Consider the following 23,368-nt stretch of genomic DNA (forward strand, 5'->3'; position numbering starts at 1 on the left):
ATTTTTATTATTATCCTATGACGCCGACACGAGTGTTACACTTAGTTGTGGGGTGCGTTTTCGAGTGCGGCACGTAAACATGTGACAAAATTTTAAGTATTAAAAAAAAACATTGAAAACATGCTATATTCCAAATCTTTGATCTCACTCTTTCATTAAATTAAACACATGCTCTAATTCTATTTGTAAGACAGCAGTACAAGACACCGCAAGTTGATCCTTAGTGTCTGTCTCTTTCTGTTGGCCTTTTCCACGCCCAAATTTCCTCTTCTTTTCCATTCTAGCTGCACCTAACTTCAACTTTTTTATATATAGGCTACTCTTCTTCATATTTATACATTCATCATTTTCATCACTTTCATATATCTCTTGAAAAGATGAGAAGGAACTGCAACTTGGAGCTCTGCCTTTTTCCTCAATATATTTCTGATAGAAATCACAATCACAACAATCACATGTAAGTAATTTATTTTCTTAGTCTTTCTTTTTTCGATTTAATTTAATGTTTTTATTTTTCTCAATTAGGTGTTGAATTAATTCTTTGTTAATATCAATCTTAATTAAAGGGTTGAAGAACAAGAAGATAGTGATGAGAATTCAATGCAAAATCAGCAACAGCCCCTGACTATTTTCTACGATGGCAAGATCTGTGTTACTGATGTCACAGAGTTTCAGGTAATTTTTTTACTTCTATGTTTAACATTTGTGTGATTTTAATATGTTATAAACATTATGTTAATTATTTCAAATTACAAAAGCATGTATTCTTTAGTAATAATAAGTGGGTTAATGTGAATGTTGTGCAGGCCAAATCAATCTTAATGCTGGCAAATAAAAAAGTGCAAGAAATAGTGAAGACGCCAACAGGATCAGAGCCATCAACACCAACAATGGTACAATCTCCTCATCAATCATGTAGCCATGCTCCTGGTCTTTCAATGAAAAGATCTTTGCAACGGTTTCTTCAAAAGAGAAAAAATAGGATTCAACAAGCTTCTCCGTACAATCATTAGCAAATTAGAAAAAACAGAGTCTTTCAATAAAAAGATCTGCAACGGATTCTTCTGAAAATGACTTCAAATCCCAACCTGACCGTGTTTTTCTAAATGGTGACGTTGTAAGCCGGAAGAGTTCAAAGTAGGAAAATATCGTTGATTCTATCATTGATGCTAAGTATATTGCTACCTCGACTGTAGCAAAAAGAGCAATCAAGAAGTCCATTATTAAATTGGGTAGAATTCTTCATGGTTTTAAAAACGGTCTAATACCATGTAAACGAACACAACAAAACAGTATTGGAAGGTGTCAATACCTATACTGATATTCACCATTTTTATGATAGAGAACAAATTCAGCAGCGTTGCAACACATGTACCGGTCGAAATCACAAAAGTCTTTACGCAATCGCAACCGTTATTTAAAACCTTGGAGTTCTTAGCATTGTGGATCTCATTAATCTCTATTGTGATGACAATGGTGTCATTCCACGAGTTAAGGAGTCTAGATCCCACTTACGATCCAAACACATACTTATCCATCAACACCTTATTCAGGAGATGTGAAGATAAGCAAAGTACCAACACTTCACAATGTGGTTGACCCACTTAGAAAGTCTCTTATTCTACAGGAACATGATGGTCATACTAGATCTATCTATGGGTATTAGACTTATGTCTAATTGACTCTAGTGTTAGTGGAAGAGGGTTGATTTAAGTCCAAGAGCTCAATAGTCTTATGATTGAACTTCAAATATGTATTATGTTAATTAATTATAATAAAATAATCTTCTTCATTATGTATGTATTTAAAGTAACTGTTTCGCACTAGAACTAGATTGATAGGAAAATATGGATTCATAGCTTGTTATGGTGATTCAAAACTTCTTATGTGGTGGAGAGAAGACAAACCTATAAGGTTAACACTCAAATGCTCAAGTCAGTATGAGATCAAAAAATGGTCATTGAATGAGAAAGGATTTGAATATGGGTGAAGGTGGCATGCTCTCCACTTTAAATAAAATAAATGGTTGGTAATAGAACGTGTGTAAAATGGGGTGGGATATGGTCAACAATTGTATTAATCTCGGCAGTTAGCATGGTATTCATGTGAAGGATTGTATGCTTTGAGGAGAGAAAGGTCTAACTATCCATCGTTCAATAACTCAATGCTTAATCATTGAGCCCTTGTCTTCTAGGCCTTGCGCACGATCTAGAGCAGTAAGAAAATCCCTAGTATAGTTAAAAAATTTAATGAAATATTAAGTGTGACTCAAATTTCACACTATTAAATATAAATGTTTTATTCTATAAGTACACTTTCAAATCTATTAACATAAGGCTAGAGATGATTTTAAGAGCTTTTGAAAACATACGAAGTTTGTTAAATATTTTAAGTGTGCAAACATTATTTTAGTACTTTGAAAATTACTCACATTAAAAAGATTAAAATAGCTAAATCAAAGTATCACAGATGAGCTTTCAGAAACTTAATTTCCTTTAATGTTGATAGTAGAATTTAACTTTCTTTGTGCCAAACATGTTAGACAAAGGCGACTTATCTAGAGGGATGGGGGGTTGGATAGATCCTAAATTAAAAAACTTTACAAAATTTGTTTTGAAAATTTTAACGGTTAGTGGAAGTGACCCGAATCGAATCATCTAAATCGAACCAATATCGAGAGACTCGGATATACGTATATGAAAACGAATTGATGATAATGATATACAAATCAATTAATATATTTTAAAACGAAAACAATCAGTTAAATGATATAGCTAAATGTGGAGGCTATTTTGAATGACAAAATACATAAAAACTTAAATGAGGAAAATTATCGAACACCTTATGTGCAATCAATTTCGTTTAGAATTTTCTATGGTTTTGTTGATTTTAAAAAACAACTACAATCTAATGGATTGTAATCAACACAACAAAACCGTTTTCAAAATGTTATCAAGAAAAGTTCAACCAAATGTATTGATCGCACAATCTACGAATTCAACAATTTGAAAATAAAAAGTAAAAGATATATATATATATATATATATATATATATATATATATATATATATATATATAGAGAGAGAGAGAGAGAGAGAGAGAGAGAGAGAGAGAGAGAGAGAGAGAGAGAGAGAGAGAGAGAGAGAGAGAGAGAGAGAGAGAGAGAGAGAGAGAGAGAGAGAGAGAGAGAGAGAGAGAGAGAGTACAAGGATTTGTTTATGCAGTTTAATAATCGTCCTCCATATGGTTACGTCTGCCCCCAATTCCAAATAGAAGTGAGATATCAATCTTACTTTGCAAAATATTGTTTACAAGATAAATGTAGCAATTCAACCCTACAAATCATATGTTTGATGTTGATCTTAACTTACTCTCTTTCCTTGATCTAAGCTTGATCAAGTCACCCAACAATACCAATTTGATCCACCGTCTCACGCTACTCCTTTGCAAGAAACGGCATTCTTTAAAGCTTTCACTAGATCGAATCCAAATTTCAAATTTTTGTCACCCAAGATTTACCAAGATGATCCTCAAGTTACCGCTACTCCTTCGACCGAACACACCGTTCTTCAGAGCTTTCACTCGGCTTAATCCAGCTTGCGTAATCTTATCCAAAAACTTAAAATCACCAATTGATTTTGAAGGAAAATTCCAACTTGTTTTTCTTATTTGAAACTCCCAAAGATTCTCAGCCAATTTTACAATTCAACAACCTAAATTAGACGTTATCAACTCTGATTCTAGATGGCTCCCAAACAAAAAATGATTATGTGTAATTTGTCTGTGTGTATGCATAAAATATAGGTTGAAGACGAAGAGAACTCTTTGTATATTTCTGGTTTCGTCTTTTTCAAATGATGCATGTATGAGGTATATATGTGTGTGTAAGTTGAAGGCAAAAAGGAATTCAGGAGGTTTAGAAAAAATGCAAAATTTTCAAGATTTTTAATGCATGTTGTCATACCCCAAAATTTTCCTTCCCCTTTTCACTTTTCATCTGACTTTTGGTTTGAGATTCATTTGCACTCATTCATATCAAATACATGTACATCATTCATTCATGTTAGTACTTTCAAACAATCATCATGGATTCAAATTTTGTGGTTATTTATATCTAACAAAGCTAGGGTATGCTTTAGGATCAAACCCTAGGGATTGTGGTGGTGAAATCAATATGGAATCAAGGTATGAAACCCTATTTCTTGTTGCTTGGGACTCTGGTTCACGGAGGTTGCATCATGATATTCAATCAAGCTATGAAACCGCAATTCTTGTTGCTTGGGACCTTGGTTCATGGAGATTGCAATCATGGTATTCAATTGGTTATGAAACCTTAGTTATTGATCCTTGGTACTTATGGATCATGTTGTTTTACTTATGCGATTGGGCTTGATCATGAAGCCCTAATCTTGGGTCCATGTGGTTGGGATTTGATTGTGTAGCCCATTGCTTGGTTTGAGGTCTTTGATTAGATGGTTTGCATATTGAAACCCTAATCATGGATACTTAGAATTTATGGACAATGTGGTTTGTCTTTTGATCTTGTGATGACTATGGAACCATAATTCATAGGAGTATGGTTCTTGATCATTATGGTATGCATCATCAAAATTATCAAGTTTGCTATTATTCTTGGGAATCATTCAACAAGTTGACCACTTGATTTAGATGTCTACTTGCTTTATGATTCATTTGATTCAAGGCCTTTCTATTCAAGTATTATTCAAGCTTTCATTCAAGTCATGTTGCATTCTAGTTTCACTCAAATTCCTCATTCAAAAGCATGTTTCACACAAATATCATAGTCCATTGATTCAAGTCCATGATGCATTCATTTGTTCATGTTTCATAGTGAATTCTTGGTCCATTATCTCATGATTCATCATGTATTCCTAGTCAGTTAATCTTTGATTCATGGTGTGTTCTAAGTTCGTTTGTTCAAGCTCATGGTCCATTCAAATGCCATGGTTTCAAGCTATGATTTAAGAATGGATTTTGGAAGGAAAAATTATAACTTGAAATCAAAAGCATGTCTCATTGAATCTAAATGGTTATTTGCGTTCAAAACGTAAACTCATTCATACAAGTATCAATTTACAAGAATCATACAAAAATATAAAGTTTGACCTACAGTTGAATTATGGTAAATTGTTGAATTTTTGGTCAACCAGTTTACCAAAGTCAACTGACCCAATTTTCATGTTCCTAACCCTAATATCCATTGTTTCTTCATTCTTCCATCCTTTACATCTTCTCATTAGGCTTTCATGACAAGCTTGTTTCATGTGCAAGCAAACCATTTTTTCTCCATATTGTGCTTTCTTAACCATGCTTATTTCATTCATCTTGAAGTTATAGTCAGGCCAAGTAAACCTGCATCCATTGACAGCACATTAACATATTCATTAATCTTCAAATTCAAGCATTACAACAAGCCAAGATATAGCAATACCATAATCATGTGGCAGCCACATCATACATGTACATACCAAAACAAACCTAACAGTCCATAACATGACATCAATCTACTAACATTCATCATCTAACAACCATCATTAGCATCATTAACATGACAATGCAAACAATCACAAATAGTTCCCAACATATTTCAATCAGCTACAATGCAACTATCATCCTAGCATCAACATGTTCATTGCGAGCCAGCATTCTAACAATAGCCCTTTCACCAACACATCAATCCAATACCTAGAAAGCCATAGTTGTTACAATTCATCTAACTAAACATTTCAAACATGGCCAAAACATAACAGTCCTGCATCAGCCAATCATTCACCATAACATCAAACTGCAGAACAACATACATACACGAGCAAGATTTAACAGCAAAGCACAACCATGCTAACTCTTGCATTCTAATAGGATTTAATTCAACAAAAAACAAACCACATTGCAACTTACATTCATCCTAGCAAATTCATAACATAAAATTCATTCAACCAACTCTAACCGAAAATGAAATCCTAACTAACTTGCAAATACCTAACAAAATTCCATTTCACTAATTGCTTTCGCTTCACCAATCCCAACCATAACAAACTCTCAACCAACTCTTAACCCCTATAAATCTCACCATCATTCCCTTATCAAACTAGCTGGATTACATTGATCAAAATCACACTCACTGTTCAATTCACTTAAGCTTTGAATCATTCATCATCACTCAACATTCCACTCATCAACATCACTTTCACTCTTCAACTCATCACTGAGACTCAGAATCATTCATCACCATCACATTCAATCTTAAATTTCACACTCTTAAAAAATCATTCATTTCTCACCCTCCCAATACATGTAATTCAATCAACCTCACCCTCGAAGATTCCACACAAAACATCAACACAAACTCAGTAGAGCTCAAGAAGAGAAGAAGGAGAAGAAGAAGAAGACTGTAAAATCAAAAGCAGGAAAATAAGATTAGAAACAAGAAATCCCCGGAATTGCGTCGACATCTTCATCTTCACCGGAAAGGGTAGGTCTTTGATTCACCATTTCATTTGAAATTGTTACTGTGATGTAGCTTATGTTGCAAGGAATCAAAGCCCCAATCCCTTGCGCTTTGATTCCTTAGGATGAGGATTTAATTTATCAAATTGTACTTAGGGTTCTTGGACAAGATCAATTCGGTTAGGACTCTAGGGTTGGAATTAATTAAAATTGGTTATGGATTTGAGTTGAGGGTGAATAAACAAAGAGGGTGATGTATGATTTTCTTGGTTTGGCTTTCCGTCGTCGCTGAAGGTGACCTCCGGCACGACGGAGGAGAGGTTTTTCAGGCCAGGTGTGAATTTGAGTTCATGGGCGTGTTTTCTTTCACGTTTGAACTTTGATCTAAATGGCTGAAGGATACTCTTCCCTCTCTCACGTGCATTGGGCCAACTTCTCCCCTCTGGCCCATGAATTTTGCTTTTTGCACCATGAAATCACCTTACACTCCCCACTGATTCAAGGAAAAAATTCTAAGTACTGGTGGTCCATTGACCATGGGCATGCACCCTATTTCTGCTTTTCACACCATTTCCAACTCATGTACCCCCTCTCTATTTTGTGCTTTTTTGTTATTTTTCTTGTAAAAATACTTTTACTTTTTTTCCTTATTTGTTTTAGTGCATTTTGTTAAAATAAAATCATTATAAAAAAGATTAGAAATTAGCATGTTTAGTATTTAGATGAGGTTTAATTGAATTTTAATCGCTATTTTAATTGCCTTGAAAATGATAGTGTTGACCTAGGGTTAATTAGGTTCTTAACTATTGAATGCCATCATCCGGATGTTAATTCTCAATTGGTTTTATGGTTAATTTTAAATTACTTCATCCATTGGATTTTAATTCTTTTTTATTGAATATCATTTGATCATATGATTCCATTTACCTTTGTTTGTTCACTTTGATGCATGTTAAATTTAGACCATAGTATTTGATTTGAAGTTTTTAGAATTAGCATTCCATTTATATCCATCTTGTAATTGTATTTTGTTGCATGGTACATGATCATAGTTGTGGACTTATTATGGTACCATTGCCACATGATTGATTTTAGGACATGGTACCGTTATATGTTATATGGATCCTTTATTCTCATTCCTTGTATGGTTGATGATCCATCCCCTTATTATGGGTAATATACCCCTAAAGCTAGCTGGAAATATACCCGAACGCGTCGCACGATCGAACATACAACAAAGTCGCCGCCGAACTTTATTTATCCCAAAAGAGGGAAGGGAAATATCGATAAAACCCAAGGGAAAAGAGAAACGGGTAAGGGAGTCGGTTATGCAAGGGGAAGGTATTAACACCCCTCACATCCATGGTACTTCATAGGAACCATTTTGATTGCTCTTTCTTGGATAGGTGTTGCTATCTTCATGTATCTGCAAAATAGAAAATGGGTTAGAGAGAGAGAGAGTGCTCGAGAAGGATTGGGTCCCTCGTGCTCGCCAAGGATTCACATCCGTGTGCATACATATCCTTATAGTGCACTAAGAAAGTCAGAGCTCTGTAGTTTAGAGTGTTGGTGTAAGCCCTAGAGGCCAATACTTTTGGTACTTGTATCGAACTATTTATTAATAATAAAAGGCTTTTTCTTTATTACGTTTGTTTAATAAAGTCCCTAGAATATCTAATCCATTTAATGTATTAAGTATGGCTTAATCATGAGATCACATTAAACATAAGGACACTATTTTTAAAGTATCTGTAGTCGAGCTTTATTGTGAAGTGGGATAACATTAAAGCATTAAGACTATTATGTATTATATAGACGGATGATCACATCTCATGGATCATGGATAAGGAGTTATCAAGTCTTAAACATAGGTGTGAATATTAAGAGTAATATTTATACCAGATTGACCCGCTATGAGAATACTATATAGAATGTTATGCAAAGTGTCATAAGTTATTCTCATGGTGATAATGGTGTATACCACCCTTCGACCTGAAACCACTATGGACCCTAGATGTAGAGTCGAGTGCTTTATTGCTGATCAAATATTGTCCGTAACTGGATAACCATAAAGACAGTTGATGGGTACTCCACGAAGCATGCTGAGGGACATGAGTGACCTAGATGGAATTTGCCCATCCTGCATAATAGGATAAATGTCTATGGGCTCAATATTGAACTGGACAAGGATGACACGGTCTATGCCTTGTGTTCAATATAGACATAAGGGCAAAAGGGTAATTCTACACATAAGTATTATCACAGAAGGTTTTGTCAGATCACATGACATTTTTCGTGTCTTGGATAGCAGTGATGTGTTGCTAGATAGATACCGCTCACTGTTTATTATGTTAAATACGTGATTTAATATAATTGTCAATGCCGTGAAAACCTACAGGGTCATACACAAAGGACGGATTGATGAGAGATAGAGTAACTAAGGAACACCATAAGGTACGGTGCACTTAAGTGAATTATAGAACATCGTAAGGTACGGTGTACTTAAGTAGAATACGAAATATGGTAAGGTACCACACGCTTAAGTGATTTTGGGCGTATTATAAGATATAGGCCAAAATACACTTAAGTGGGCTTTTTAGCTTGAAACCCACACAAGTGGTTCTATAAATAGAACCCTTGTGCAGAAGCATTCATTACGGTTGCATTATTTTCGTTTTCTCTCTCTCTCTCTCTCTCTCTCTCTCTCTCTCACACACACACACACTCACTCTCACACACACACACACACTCAAAGCCTTCATTCATAACAGCTAGCACTGAGATTGAAAGAATTCGTTCGTGTGGACTGAGTAAAGGCGTTGTCATCGTTCAACGTTCGTGATCGCTCCGTAGATCTGCATCAAAGGTGTCAATCGTCACAAGAGATCTACACCAAAGGTTTCAATCGTCACAAGAGGTAACTATTCTATCACTGATCATGACCATTCGTAAGGATCTCTAAAGGAGAAATTTTAATTTCCGCTGCATTTTGGATCGCAATTCTCCTTCATGGAGAACTAAGACTGAAAGAAAGAAATAAACTGGGGTGGTATTTAAACTGGAAAAGGCTAGAAATTGACTGAAGCAGTGTTTAAACCAAAGCCAAAGAAGAAGTAGAAAAATGGTGTCAAAACCAAGAAAGGGGTGTTAACCATGAAAGTGATTAACCCTAATTGTGGTGTCATAACTAAGAACAGAAAGATAAAAATGGTGTCAAAACCAAGAAAGGGGTGTATAACCGTGAAGGTGTCAACCCAAAAACAAATGGTCTCTTAAATGAGAATAAATGATTAACCAAGGAAATGGTGTATTAACTATGAAGGTGATTAACCCTAATTGTGGTGATTAAACCAAAGGGAAAAGGAAAGTGGTATTTAAACCAGATATGAGGTTTTTAACCAAGGCGGTTAACCCAAAAAGAGAAATAAGAGTGGTGTTTAAACCTAAGAGTGTTGAGATGGGAGCCACAGTGCTAGCTACAAACTTGACAGTGAATTGACTTGAATTTCACTAAATTCTATGAATAAAGATGAATACTCTGAGCAATTGGGTCATTCGTCCCGTACCCATAATATTCAGAATGAGGATAAGAATTCTCCCCCTCACCCCTTCTCTATTGCTTAAGACTCATGACATGCAATCCTTCTTAATGTCGAACAAGCTGTTGAAATAGATCCTCAAGGATGCTCTATGGGGATGAGGCATATGGTTGATGCCTTGACTTGAGCTTGAGGTCTTGTACTTGTTGGGAAGTTTGAGCTCCAAGGTAATAGAGACAAGTCCCGTCAAGTGACCAAGAGACTTATGGTCACTTGACAAAGACAAAGGGAATGTGTGAAAAGTCAAAGGATCTAGATGATCAAACGCAATTTGATCAATCTAAATCAAAGGGACGGAGATGGATAAAACACAATGCATGATCATACAAAAACTAGCCTTGGGTATCATTGTTAGGTAACCCAAGAGTAAGCCATGTGGGTGCAAAAGTGTACTAAGTCTAAGTCTCATTATTATGTAGCCCAAGAGCAAGCCATATGTGGGTTAATGTGTGTTAACCTAAACAAATGAATGTGATAAGCAGAGGCATAAGACAATGAATAATAAACAAGATGACAAGATCACGAGTTCAAAAGTTCAACAGGTGAACAAGGTGCAAGTGATCAAGAGTTCAATGAGTCTAAGATCAAGCAAAAGTCTAAGTTCTAAGCCCAAAGTACAAGTACAAACTCCAAAGTATCACTCTAAGTCAAGCATGAGTCTTAAGGATGAAGTCTATCCATTTTATCATGTTTTGATTTATTGAGATTGTCAAGCAAACCAAACACAAGATAAGAAGAATAAGATGAATAATGTATGAAGTGAGATGATGAATGAGACATAAAAGTAAATTTCAAGAATAGAATTTGCAAGAACGTAATGTGTTAGAGGTTAGATATAACAAGTTAGTGATCATGAGGCAAGCAATGTATGTGGCAATCATGTTAGAGTGTTGATACAAAATCAAACTCTCAAGGCATGAAGCATAATTGTTAAAAACTCAAAGAAGAAAGAAGAAAATAAAAGGAAAAATGAAAGTAAGCTCAATTGTTTGACTTAGGATCCACTATCAAACAAGTCAAGGGACCCAAACATATGGCACAACCTAGGGATAATCTATCACTAACTCAAAATGTCAAAAATATGATCAAATGATCATCTATCAACATATTGAATTAAAGAAGATTGAATCAACCTAAGAGACCATCCGTGGATGACTTGAAATGTAGAAGCATTGATCAACCAAGTCAACAACTCAAGTTCAAACATCAATTTGCACAAAAATGAATAAAAAAAGGATTTAAAACTGATTAAAAAGGGAAATTAAAGAGAAAATTCCAAACCATAAGAAAAACCGTGATTAAATGGCTGAAAAAATTACATAAAGTCCCAAATATTACACATGAATAGATCTCAAAAGTTCGATGCAAAAATGTTTGAAAATGATTAAAAAATAAATTTCAAAAGGGAATTTAAAAAATAAAATGAAATAAAAATAACCAAAAATGAAAAAAAAATGATTTAAAAAATGTGAGTGATGCAAAATATTTTAAGAGACCTTGTGTAAAAAACTTAGATCAAATTGAATTAAAAATGAGTGAGAAATTAAATGGAAAAGAAATGAAATAAAAGAAAATAAAAAGAAAATAGAATTAGGGCGTCAACGGTCAAGATATTCAAAAAAAGCATGTGGAAGCTTTTGATTGGATAGGATTTGAAATTGACACCTAAGTGCGTGCAATTCAACTTCATCTTCAACCTTCAACTCGATTTGGCAAATCCATAAACTCGTGTTTTTAGCAACACCCAAGCATGGAGTTAGCTTCACGATACATTATCGTTTGTATCTCCCTGCATCAGAGCCATTGGTTGGCTCTGAGCAGAGAGAATTTTGTTTAGAACACAAAGAATCATAAGTGTTCAAAGTAAAATTAAATTACTAATACCAAAGATAAATGAATGCTGATTGAGGGCTTTAGATCAGTGGAATAATACGAAGAGGGTGGTAACTTGTTTGCTCAAGGATTTAACTCGTAGCTATCTTTCCAATTGAAGCTTCGAAGGTCAACAATGGCAGAAATGAGGAGCACGATGCAAGAGGTTCCAAGGAAAAGTGATGATGCAGTTAGCTTCAGGTGATGCCGATGAAGCTTTATGGGCAAAGATTTGAGGTTGAAAGAGTTTGAATTTAAGAAAGCACAAACTGGTTTTGGAGTGTTATCGGGTTCAAGTGAGACATGGTTTTTCTGGTTGTTCAAGCTTGCAAATGAAGGAAAATCACTCCCATATTTATAGTAAATGAAATGGGAAGCTCACACATGCCAAATAGATCTCAAATTGTGTGAGCTAGGGTTGAAAATTTGTCAAAGGATGCTCGTCTGAAAACAGGTGAGCAAAGCATGAACTGATGATGAAACCTGGTTGTTTTCAGCTTGTTTGCACATGTTTTGGTGTCACTAGTAAGTTGCACATGTGTCAGTGGTCCCAAAATGAAAAATGACCTATAATTGTAAAATATGGGCCTCGTGTAAAATATAGTCCATGACACCATGTTTGAAGCTAGGCCAAATGAATTTCCCTCGTGCGCTTTTTGATTTTATTTGTGCCTTTTGTTTATCTCGTTGTAATGAATCTAATGCAAAAATAACCACATCAAAAGGAGGCCTGGGGTGAAAATGACAACTGTTGAAAGTTGAGGTCATGACATGCCTTATAGGTCAGGCATTTGGTCAAACAGTCTTGGCATGTTTTGGGCATCTTGAGACCCCAAGTTCATGACATCGTAACTTTTGATTCCCTCGTGCATTTTGAGTCAAACTTTGATCAAATGATCTTTGTTATGAGCTTGACAAAATGCACAAAGAATTTTGCCAATTTGGTGCTTGAGTTGGAAATGGTACATGTGTAAAGTATGGGTCATGATAAGGTTTTGATCCAATTTGACAACTTAGGCCTTTCGAAAATTGAGGTTCTTAGAGGCTTAATTGATGCTTGAGCCTTGAAGCAAAGTTGTAGAGGAACATTTGACTCAAAGAAACTTGTCAATTGGTTGAAAATTCAAGAAGTTATTGGTTTGGACCAAAAGTAAGCCACACTTGCAAATTAGATCAACCAAACTTGTGTCAACTTGTGAAAACTTGAAGTTCTATTGCATCCCAAGGCAAAATGATGATTGAATAAGCATCCCTTGAAGAAAACTTGATTAAGACTTGAATGATCTTAAGGATGGCTTGAAGATTGAATAAAATGACATGAAAATAAACACATGAACCACCCTTGAATTAATGAACGACACTTGCATCTCTCTGGACCAAAATATTACTATTGATCCAAAGATATATGTTTATTGTGTATGTATTTACTGTGTAATTGTAATACAAAGCTTTGAGTGTAGTCCTAAAAGTTGTATTGTATACTAGTAGTATACATATGACTATACGTTGTTCTCTTGAGAGTCATTATGGAGGATCGAAAATATATTTTTGCAATTGTTAAGAGAGACTTGAAAATGATATGAGATGCAACAGTTACTGCTTAGAATAGTGTAAAAAGTTTTCTAAATCAACAAATAGAATTTTGTATAAAAGGAATAAAAATATTATAAAAAATAAAAAAGAAGGCAATTGGATGAGGAATAAAAGGGAGAGGCGCCGCCCCCTGTTGCTGATTTTCCTTTCTTCTTTTATTTTGTTTTTTTATTATTATATTTTAATTATAGTTCAATTAGAGTTAGTATAGGTTTAGGCCTTGGGCTAACATGTTATGATATTTCTAACTCTCACCCCTTGCATCTCTAATAGACCCCTCTCTAGTTTTTTAATTTATTTTTATTTAATTAATTAATTTAATTGTGTAGTTTAATATCATTTTAATTTAGTCATTCTAATACTGTAGTTTAATTTAATTTGTTAATTTAGTCAGTTATTTTAGGTTTTAGTTAATACATTTAAATCTTCAATTTAGTTAGTTAATTAAATTAATTTAGTCATTTAATCTTTGATTTAGTTTTTTTAATTTGTTAATTTAGTTAATCATTTAGTGAACTTATTTAATTTATTTAAATAATAAAAATAACAAAAATATATTTTATTTTTAATTAGGTTATTTATTATTTTTTTAAATTTATTAAAGCAATCAATTTGTAAATATTTTTAACTCTTTGACCAGATAAAATTCAAATATTCACTACTTATAAATAATTCATGAGACCCCTGTACATAATCAGAATTCTTTTCACAATCAAATTAACTTAATATTTTTCACAATTCAAAACACAATTAAAATCCACATCAGCATCAAATATTTTCTTTTTCGCTAAGCGCGACAAATTATTCTCTCTTTGCCCCGTGCGAGTTAGCACTAACTTTAACTAATTATTTCTCATTGTACAAATATCTTTCTTTGTAATAGATAAATAAAGTATATATGCAAGAAATAGAAGTAATACATGCAAACATTCTCTTAGACAAACACATTAAACTCTAGTCTAGAGAAGGTTCTTGTTGAGTACAACGTGGGTGAGGGTGTCTAACACCTTCCTCTCACTTAATTGATTCTCGAACGAATATTCGGTTGCGATGACCGTTTTATTCTTTTTCTTTAGGGTTTTATCATTAATTCTCTGATTTCTGATAAATGAATAAAATATGATGGTGACTCTGTAACTTTTCCCGCTGCGATACCACCCTTTTTTTTATTTCAATTTTCTTTTATGTTTGTATACTTGTTATTGCTTGATTGTGTTGAGATTGTGGTTGTATTAAGGAGTTTTTTTCTGTGAGAAAGAAAGCGATTCTAAGAGTGAAAGAGATTAGCAAAAAAATTTTGGAAAAGTTAAGGTATCATTGTTGTGTGGTTGCTTCTTTAATGCTGTATTTATTGTTAGTTTTTTTTTTAATTCTATTTTCTCTCTCTCACTTAACACTTGTCAACTTGTGAGTGGTGGATGATTTATTTTGAAAAAGTCTTTGATCATGTGAACAGGGTGGTCCGTGGATCCCCCTTATTTTGTTCATTTAATTTCTTCTTTTTTTTATTTTACTTTATTGTTATTTATTTTCTTTTCCTTTTTTGATAATTTGTTTTATTTAGTTAAATGTGGGATTTAGAGATTGATTTAGGACTTGGGTCTTCTTGGATCAAGTGTTTGGAATTTATTTGTTATGAAAGGTGTGAATGATATAGAGATAGGTAGAAATGGAGGTGAACGGAATTGAGTGAATGAGATACTTGGCGTTGGATCAAGCACTCACGTTGCGTTGAAGTGAATTTGATTTGGAAAACACTTGACGTTAAATCAAATGTGTTTTATTCTTTTGAAAAATGATCTTTTTATTGTTTGATTTTATCTTTTTAGTTAGCATGCAATGGAAAACATTAAAGGAAAGGAAAATCCTAAGTTATTACATGTTCATGGAAATGGAGGACATGTTATCCACAATGGGGGATGATACCAATAAATACATGAAATAGGAATAGATATCATACAAGTTACAAATCAATACCATGCCTAAAACAATCAAACGACCATGTCATCCGACATTCTCATAGATGGAACGATTCATCTCAAGAAATTACTCGTTCATGGGTACCACTGAGGTACCTATCACGTTCAAGTATCACCACCTAAGTTATTTATCATAACCTAGTCATATTTGTTATATTATTCACCTAGCTATGATCTTAGGTTTAATCTCACTCATCATCATAGTATTGGATCAATTACTTTTATTCAATACAAACATGTCATAATATAAGTCATAAAGCATACATGATAGTATAACATCATCAATCAAGTAATGTTTGGCCTTCATATATGGTTTTTCTTCATTAGACAGTGGAGTATGGAACTAGCTCTCCAACGCATCTGATTGTGTTTCATTTCGAGTTACAAAATACAAGTTGTAACGAAAACAGAGTTTTGAACATAATATCTCTTCCTTATTCGAATCAAGTGTAAATTGTGATTCAAATCAATTCAGATGATGGCTAACCATAAGGGTCTGATTCGAATAAGGAATCATAGTGTATACCTCTGATTCAAATCCAATCAGTCAAAATTGCATTTTTGAATAATTATGCTTCGTGATTCGAATCAAATCCTATAAATTTCAGGTTTTCACATGTTCTTCATGCTTTTCTCAATCCAAAGGCATAGTAACCCACACTATCATATCCTAACATCAACTAACATACTAGAATGATCAAAACACAACAAAATCGCACATGCAAAGCAACAATACATGAACCCATAAGCTTTTATCATGTTTCTTCATTTCTTAACATCTCTAACAATCAAACACAACTTCTAACACAATAACGCACCATCATATCATCAACATGAGATAACATTAAGCAACAATAACAATAACATAATATCAATTTCACAAACATATTCACAAATCACAAAACCCTAAACCCAATTTCATGTAAAATTTTCCCTAAAGGCTATACTAACTAAGAACCTACCTCTTAGAGAGAAGATTGATGATGAAATGAAGATGATATCTTCTTAATCCAAGCCCCTTTCCCTTATTCTTCAAGCTTTCTCTTTCTCTTCCTTCTTTTCTTTCTTACTATCAAGTGAAGAATGAATGAATGAGAGAATGGAAATGACATAGAGAATGGTCTTTTGTCCCTTAGTGGGCAATTGACCATTTTTCCCTTGTCAACATTTCATTTCATCAATATTTCCATTCATTAATTTGATCAATTAGTAAGGATTAGGATAAATGACTAAGAATTAGTCTTATCTCAGCTCACTAATTACTTAATTTATTTCAACTGACAAAGAATAAAGCATTTAATAGGATATGGAATATTATAGTAGGAGAAGTCATGAGGACCATATTGATTCTTCTTACCATAGAAAGTTAAGCTTCTCTTATTTGACCGGGAGAAGTAATCGTCACTTCAGTACTAATGTTGGCGTTACGTTGTTCGGTGATCTGAGGAGACTTAGATGCCACCATAGTTGGCATAGAGTTGACTAGAGATTATAACGAAACAAAGATCAACCAGTTTGATATATTGGTAAAGACATAATGGATATCCATGAAAAATCGCAGGAATCAGAATTCGATTGTCACAGATGACGCCATTATTTTAGTTACAAATGAAATATTTCTAAGATGAAAGGTGAAAGTCCTTCTGATACGATGGCATGAATATTTGGTGGGATGGAGCGGAATAGACCTACACGATTATCACTTAAACGTTCAAATTCAGATGGCAATAACAAAGTAACTTGCAAGAGTGAGAAGGAGATAATACATGTTATGGTGAGTGTCAGAGCTTATATATGCTAGATGATTAAAATTGTCCACTTAAACCGACGTATTTTGCGGGAAGCTGTCCGATCAGATCTGATAATAGTTAATGCTTTAGTAAATTGGGTCAGGGCCCCGTCTCCCTAGCGAGGTTCCACCTGTTTGTTAGTCTTCTATGATAATTCTTTAAGTTGGACTGTTGTAATTAAATCTGCTTTACTAAGACTTTGCAAGCCGAGACAACTACACATAATGGCACTTTGTTAGGATGTTATATCTAGAACCCTAACAAACTATAAAAATGCAGTAAACTTCTACACTAAGAAACTAGAAGATAAAAATGATAAAATAATATTTAATTAGATTGATATCCTAATGTCTCAATAAGACTACAATATATAATGTTATTAGTGGATAACAAACTAAAAGGCCCAAATATTAATAAAGTCTCAATTAAATAACAATACAAATAAAAGTACTACTTATATAAATTCTAAATAAACTTAAATATTTAATTATAATTTTATACCCTACCACACTTGCTAGATGAACAAGTAGAAGTAAAATCTCTTTCAACAATATATTTATGATTAATAAAAATCTCTCTCAATCCATTCACGAAGTTTATTATTATGATACATGTTACCAAAAAGAATACATTACAAAATCATTTTTATTAAGATCCCACGGTGGCGACACGAGTGACACACTTAGTTGGTTTCAAAACAAGTGACAGAATTTTAAGTATTAAAAGAAAACATTGAAAACATGCTAGCATCCAAATCTTTGATCTTTCACTCTTTCGTTAAATTAAACACATGCTCTAATTGTAATTGTAAGACAGCAGTACAAGACACCGCAAGTTGATCCTCAATGTCTGTCTCTTTCTGTTAGCCGTTTCCTCTTCTTTTCCATTCTAGCTGCACCTAACTTCAACTTTTTTATATATGGGCTACTCTTCTTCATATTTATACATTCATCATTTCATATATCTCTTGAAAAGATGAGACGGAACTGCAACTTGGAGCTCTGCCTTTTTCCTCAATATATTTCTGATAGAAATCACAATCACAACAATCACATGTAAGTAATTTTTTTTCTTAGTCTTTCTTTTTTCGATTTAATTTAATGTTTTTATTTTTCTCAATTAGGTGTTGAATTAATTCTTTGTTAATATCAATCTTAATTAAAGGGTTGAAGAACAAGAAGATAGTGATGAGAGTTCAATGCAACATCAGCAACAGCCACTGACTATTTTCTACGATGGCAAGATGTGTGTTACTGATGTCACAGAGTTTCAGGTAATTTGATTTCTTCTATGTTTAACATTAGTGTGACTTTAATATGTTATAAACATTATGTTAATTATTTCAAATTACAAAAGCATGTATTCTTTAGTAATAATAAGTGGGTTAATGTGAATGTTGTGCAGGCCAAATCAATCTTAATGCTGGCAAATAAAAAAGTGCAAGAAATAGTGAAGACGCCAACAGGATCAGAGCCATCAAAACCAACAATGGTACAATCTCCTCATCAATCATGTAGCCATGCTCCTGGTCTTTCAATGAAAAGATCTTTGCAACGGTTTCTTCAAAAGAGAAAAAATAGGATTCAACAAGCTTCTCCATACAATCATTAACAAATTAAAAAAAAACAGAGTCTTTCAATAAAAAGATTTTTGCAACGTCACTTTCAGATCCCAATCTGATTGTGTTTTTTTAAATGGTGGCGTTAAGTTGGAAGAGTTGAAAGCAGGAAAAGTCGTATATTGCATCCTCAAATGTAGCAAAAAGAGGAATCAAAAAATTTATTAGGTTTTAATAAACGGTTTAATACGGTGTAAACGATCACAACAAAACAGTGTTGGAAGCTGTTGATACCGTTATTCATCGTTTTTATGATAAAGAATGAATTATGGTTAATTCGCACCGCAACAACCGTAATCAGCGTTGCAACACATCAATCGACCGGAATAACAAAAGTATTTACGCAACCGCGGCGTGCCCGCGTCCGTTATTTAAATCTTGGAATTCTTAGCATTGTGGATCTCATTAATCTTTATTTTAATGACAATGGTGTCATTCCACGAGCTAAGGAGTCTAGATCTCGCCTACGATCCAAACACATACTTATCCATCATCACATAATTCAAGAGATAATTGAAAGAGGAGATACACATGGTACCAACACTTTATAATGTGGTTGACCCACTTAGCAAGTCTCTTATTCTACTGAAGCATGATTGTCATACTGAAACTATGGGTATTAGACACATGTCTGATTAACTCTAATATTAGTGGAAAAATATTGATTTAAGCCCTAGAGCTCAATGGTTTTTTGATTGAACTTAAAATATGTATCATGTTAATTATTAAAATAAAATACTCTTCTTCATTATATTTGTATTCAAAGTAATTGTTCCACACTAGAACTAAATTTGATAGGAAAATATGGATTCAGAGTTTGTATGGTGGTTCAAAACTTCCGATGTGGTGGAGGGAGAGCTTGACCTATAAGGTTAGCACTCAAATGCGCAAATAAGTATGAGATCGAAAAGTGATCGTTGAATGAGAAATGATTTGAATATGGGTTAAGTGGCACACTTTCAACTTTAAATAACAAAAATGTTTGGTAATAGCACATGTGTGGAATGACGTAACTATTGAATTAATCTCGACAATTAGCATGATATTCGTATGAAGGATAAAGGTGCAAGAAACACAAGAAAGGGGGGTTGAATTGGATTTCGAGTATGACAACTTTTTCTTTTTCAAAACAAACACAAAAGTAGCAACAACAATAAGAACAACGATAAAAGACATAAGTATTTTATCCTGGTTCACCGTTAACTAGGTTATATTCAGTCCACCCATCTAGGTGATTACGCCTTAGACAAGTACTTAATCCAATAATCAATCTAATTACAAAGCAATGACAGTTTGTCAGTGACTTCTTAAGAATTCTAACCTACCTGGTCCCCAAAGAAATATGACGATGATTGACTCCTTAAGATCCTGACTAACCTGATCGCTTAAGGATATTTCTCCTCTTTGACTACCTGTCAAAGCCCTCTCAAGAACCTGACCAACATGGTCGCTTGAGAATACAACCACGATGACAAATTGTTTTGCCCTTTCAAGATCCTGACCAAATTGGTCGCTTGAGGAATATAACCAAACTTGGTTATTACAAATATGTGTTTACATAGTTTTCTTCTTGATAAGTTGATAAGACACAAGATGAAGATCAAATGAATACATTTGAAAGATGTACAAGGAAAGTTCTAAGTGTTTCTCTCTTTGTTGTGTTGTGGTGTTGTAGCTTCAGCATCTTCTAAGACTCACAACATCCACATGCACGCCTTCATCCACACATATTCCATATTCTTCTTTCTCAAAACATATAGGAGATGAATAGATTCGTTGGAGGAAAGATCCATTGGAGGAAAGATCCATTTGAGGGTAGAATAGGAATTGACCTTAAAGTATTTGTTGTATGAAGATCATTTCATATGCAGCAGTTGAGCGGTGCTTGTAGTAGAAAGTTGATGATGATGGGGCATGAGAAGCTTTTGTAAGAATAATTTTTTGTTATGCATCTGGAATTTAGTTTTGATGATAACGATGTGTTGTTTCTAAGAGAACAATTGTGTACCCTATTGGGTTTTTGTCTAGTGTGTAGTTTTTCCTAATAGGTTCTGACTCTGAAGAATTGTGTGTGACATCATCAGATTCTGGACTCAATACACTCTGACTCTAAAGAGATTCAAAGTGCTTTATAAGATGCTGTCAAGTTCTAGAATGCTCTTAGACAACCATTCTAATGAACATTTATGCTAAAGCTTCTGACTGTGACTCTGATTGAAGAGCCTCTGAAGGTTTGTCAAGTCTTCAAGAGTTTGTGCTCTCAAGTTCTGAAGACTATAAAGAACAAGATATGAAGACCAGGTTCTGAGGAACTGTGTCAATACTCTAAAGATCAAGGTTATGAAGTTTCTATCAACTAGTCTCTTGATCCTTCTAAGAATGCTTCAACATCATTTATTCAGAAGCCTTTGAAGATTAGAAGATAAGATCAAAAGGTTTTGCGTCAGAAAAATAGTACACAATACAAGATCACCCTTCCCTCCACTACGTTGATTTTGTGGGCTAAGGACAATATTATTGTACCAATTTTCCTCCCTATATGCAAACCGTTATACAAATAGACAGCTGCATTTCTGCTATTCCAATTCTACGCTCCAAGGGATTTTTAACTACCTATATAAAGGAGACTTGGAAGATTGGACAAACTGCTAATTCACTGCACTATGCTACGCTCATACACAATGCTCTTTGTTGAACTTGATTTTATTTGTGTATAGTTTTTGTAAACACACATAGAGATTTTGTCCGTTATTATGTGATAACTTCATTGTATTAAACCTGGGTTAATCTGTTTTCTTAGAAGTAATCTTGTAAATACATTCTTGTAAATCTCAATTGTTTGAGTGTATTCCTTGAGTGACTAGGTTTTATTCAGATAGACTCAAGAAGACAAAGGTGGTTTGTCTTTGTGGTGTCTATAATCAGTTTTAGTTATAGTGGATTAAGTCATATTGAGAAGGAAAAATCAACTTGGCGGGTGGACTAGAGGTAGTTTTTTTACAACGAACCAGGATAAAAATAATTGTGTTATTTTTCTTGTTCGTGTTACTGTTTGATTGTATTGTGTAAGACCCCAATTTTGTCCCTAAGATCCCTCATGGCATCATATCATATCATATCATTGCCTCAAGGATCATTGTGCACCTTGCCTCCTTCCCTGTGGGTGGGTCATCTTTTTTTGGAGTGATTTTTGATCACTAAGCATGTTTTGCATATGTATATCATTGCTTTTCATTTGTTTACTAACCAAAAGTATAAAAATATGTCATTTAACCTTGTTACTTGCAGATGAAGCAATCAACAGTCAAACAGTCAAAGGCAGCCATTGAGCAATGGATGGTGGCCATTCTTGAAAATTTGGGCACCATGATCATTCATAAGAAGTTCATATGAGTTGTGACATCATTTGGAATCAAGATATCAAGTGGTAGAGGTTTGGATTTCATCAGAGCATAGCTAGGTCAGCTGAAACCCTAGAAAAGTCAACACAAGTCAACTGTGCATTCAATCATGGATTTGAAGGTGGGAGATGGTTAGAGAGGCCTCATTCATGTCCATACAAGTCTCATATAACATTTCAAACATCAACAATGGAGAATTTGAGGTCAGATGAAAAGTTTCCAAAAATAGTAAGTGACCTGTAATTTCAAACTGCCAAAAATGGAAAGGTCTTCTCTTCAACTTTACATCATCAAGCAAGCTTCAAATCAAATTTTGTCCAACATGAAAGTTGAAGATCTTGCTCTCACCTTTCCAAAAAGTCCAAGAATATGAATTTCTCATTTGTGGTTGAGAAGACATGGATCAATCATTGTCAATGGATTTTGAACTTCAAGCTTGCATAACTTTTGCACCAAATGGCCAATTGGAATGGTTCTTTTTGTGACATTTCCATCTTGATATGCTCTATCATAATCATGCATCACATTTCATCAATTCTCATCACAAAAATATTGCATTTTTCACTTGAATTTAATTTGAATTTTGGAGGGAAAGTATCAATTTGAAAATTGTGCTTTGTTTTCATTTCCAACCAATCACATTTGCTTCAAAACAGATTTTGAAATGCATTTCCAAGCAAACTCGGTCACTATTCCATTGCCATGCATGCATGAGGGTGATTTTGGCAATTTGCATAAACACCTCCATCTCACTAATCCTTTTGCATTAGCTTAATCCTGATTAACAAGCCTCATTAGCACACCATATATAAAGCTAATCATAACAGAAAATCACAAGGCACAACTTCACAAATTCCAGATCTGAAAGTTTTCTCTCAAAATTTCTCTCAACTTTTTCATCATTTTTCTTCATAGCTTTTGCATTGTTCTTGTTCTGTTCATCATCTACAAGCATCATTGAGGATTGTTGAAGCAAGAGCAAGGAGAATTCATCAAGATTCGTGGACTGTTGAACATTGCATCATCCATGGCAACTGGAATTTCTGGA

General features: G+C 34.0%; 2 protein-coding genes and 1 long non-coding RNA gene across 3 annotated transcripts; 2 read left to right on the forward strand and 1 right to left on the reverse strand.

Annotated features, from left to right (window-relative positions):
- The first annotated feature begins 215 nt into the window (after nt 1–215).
- Nucleotides 216–1,795, forward strand: LOC127079708 (protein TIFY 5A). The gene is made up of 3 exons (XM_051020090.1): nt 216–457; nt 567–675; nt 807–1,795. Exons 1-3 carry the CDS (start codon nt 378–380, stop codon nt 1,011–1,013), a joined length of 396 nt encoding a protein of 131 aa, XP_050876047.1. The 5' UTR covers nt 216–377; the 3' UTR covers nt 1,014–1,795.
- Nucleotides 1,796–5,011: 3,216 nt separating this feature from the next.
- LOC127079718 (uncharacterized) lies at nt 5,012–6,881 on the reverse strand. The gene is made up of 2 exons (XR_007787947.1): nt 6,001–6,881; nt 5,012–5,373 (listed from the first exon to the last, which is right to left on the reverse strand). It is a non-coding gene; the product is annotated as an uncharacterized LOC127079718 (long non-coding RNA).
- Nucleotides 6,882–18,237: 11,356 nt separating this feature from the next.
- Nucleotides 18,238–19,670, forward strand: LOC127079701 (protein TIFY 5A). The gene is made up of 3 exons (XM_051020083.1): nt 18,238–18,356; nt 18,466–18,574; nt 18,706–19,670. The coding sequence occupies exons 1-3, from the start codon at nt 18,277–18,279 to the stop codon at nt 18,910–18,912; spliced, it is 396 nt and encodes a 131-aa protein (XP_050876040.1). The 5' UTR covers nt 18,238–18,276; the 3' UTR covers nt 18,913–19,670.
- The last annotated feature ends 3,698 nt before the right edge of the window (nt 19,671–23,368 follow it).

This window comes from Lathyrus oleraceus, chromosome 1 (genome assembly GCF_024323335.1).
Source record: "Lathyrus oleraceus cultivar Zhongwan6 chromosome 1, CAAS_Psat_ZW6_1.0, whole genome shotgun sequence".
Classification (NCBI taxonomy): domain Eukaryota; kingdom Viridiplantae; phylum Streptophyta; class Magnoliopsida; order Fabales; family Fabaceae; genus Lathyrus; species Lathyrus oleraceus.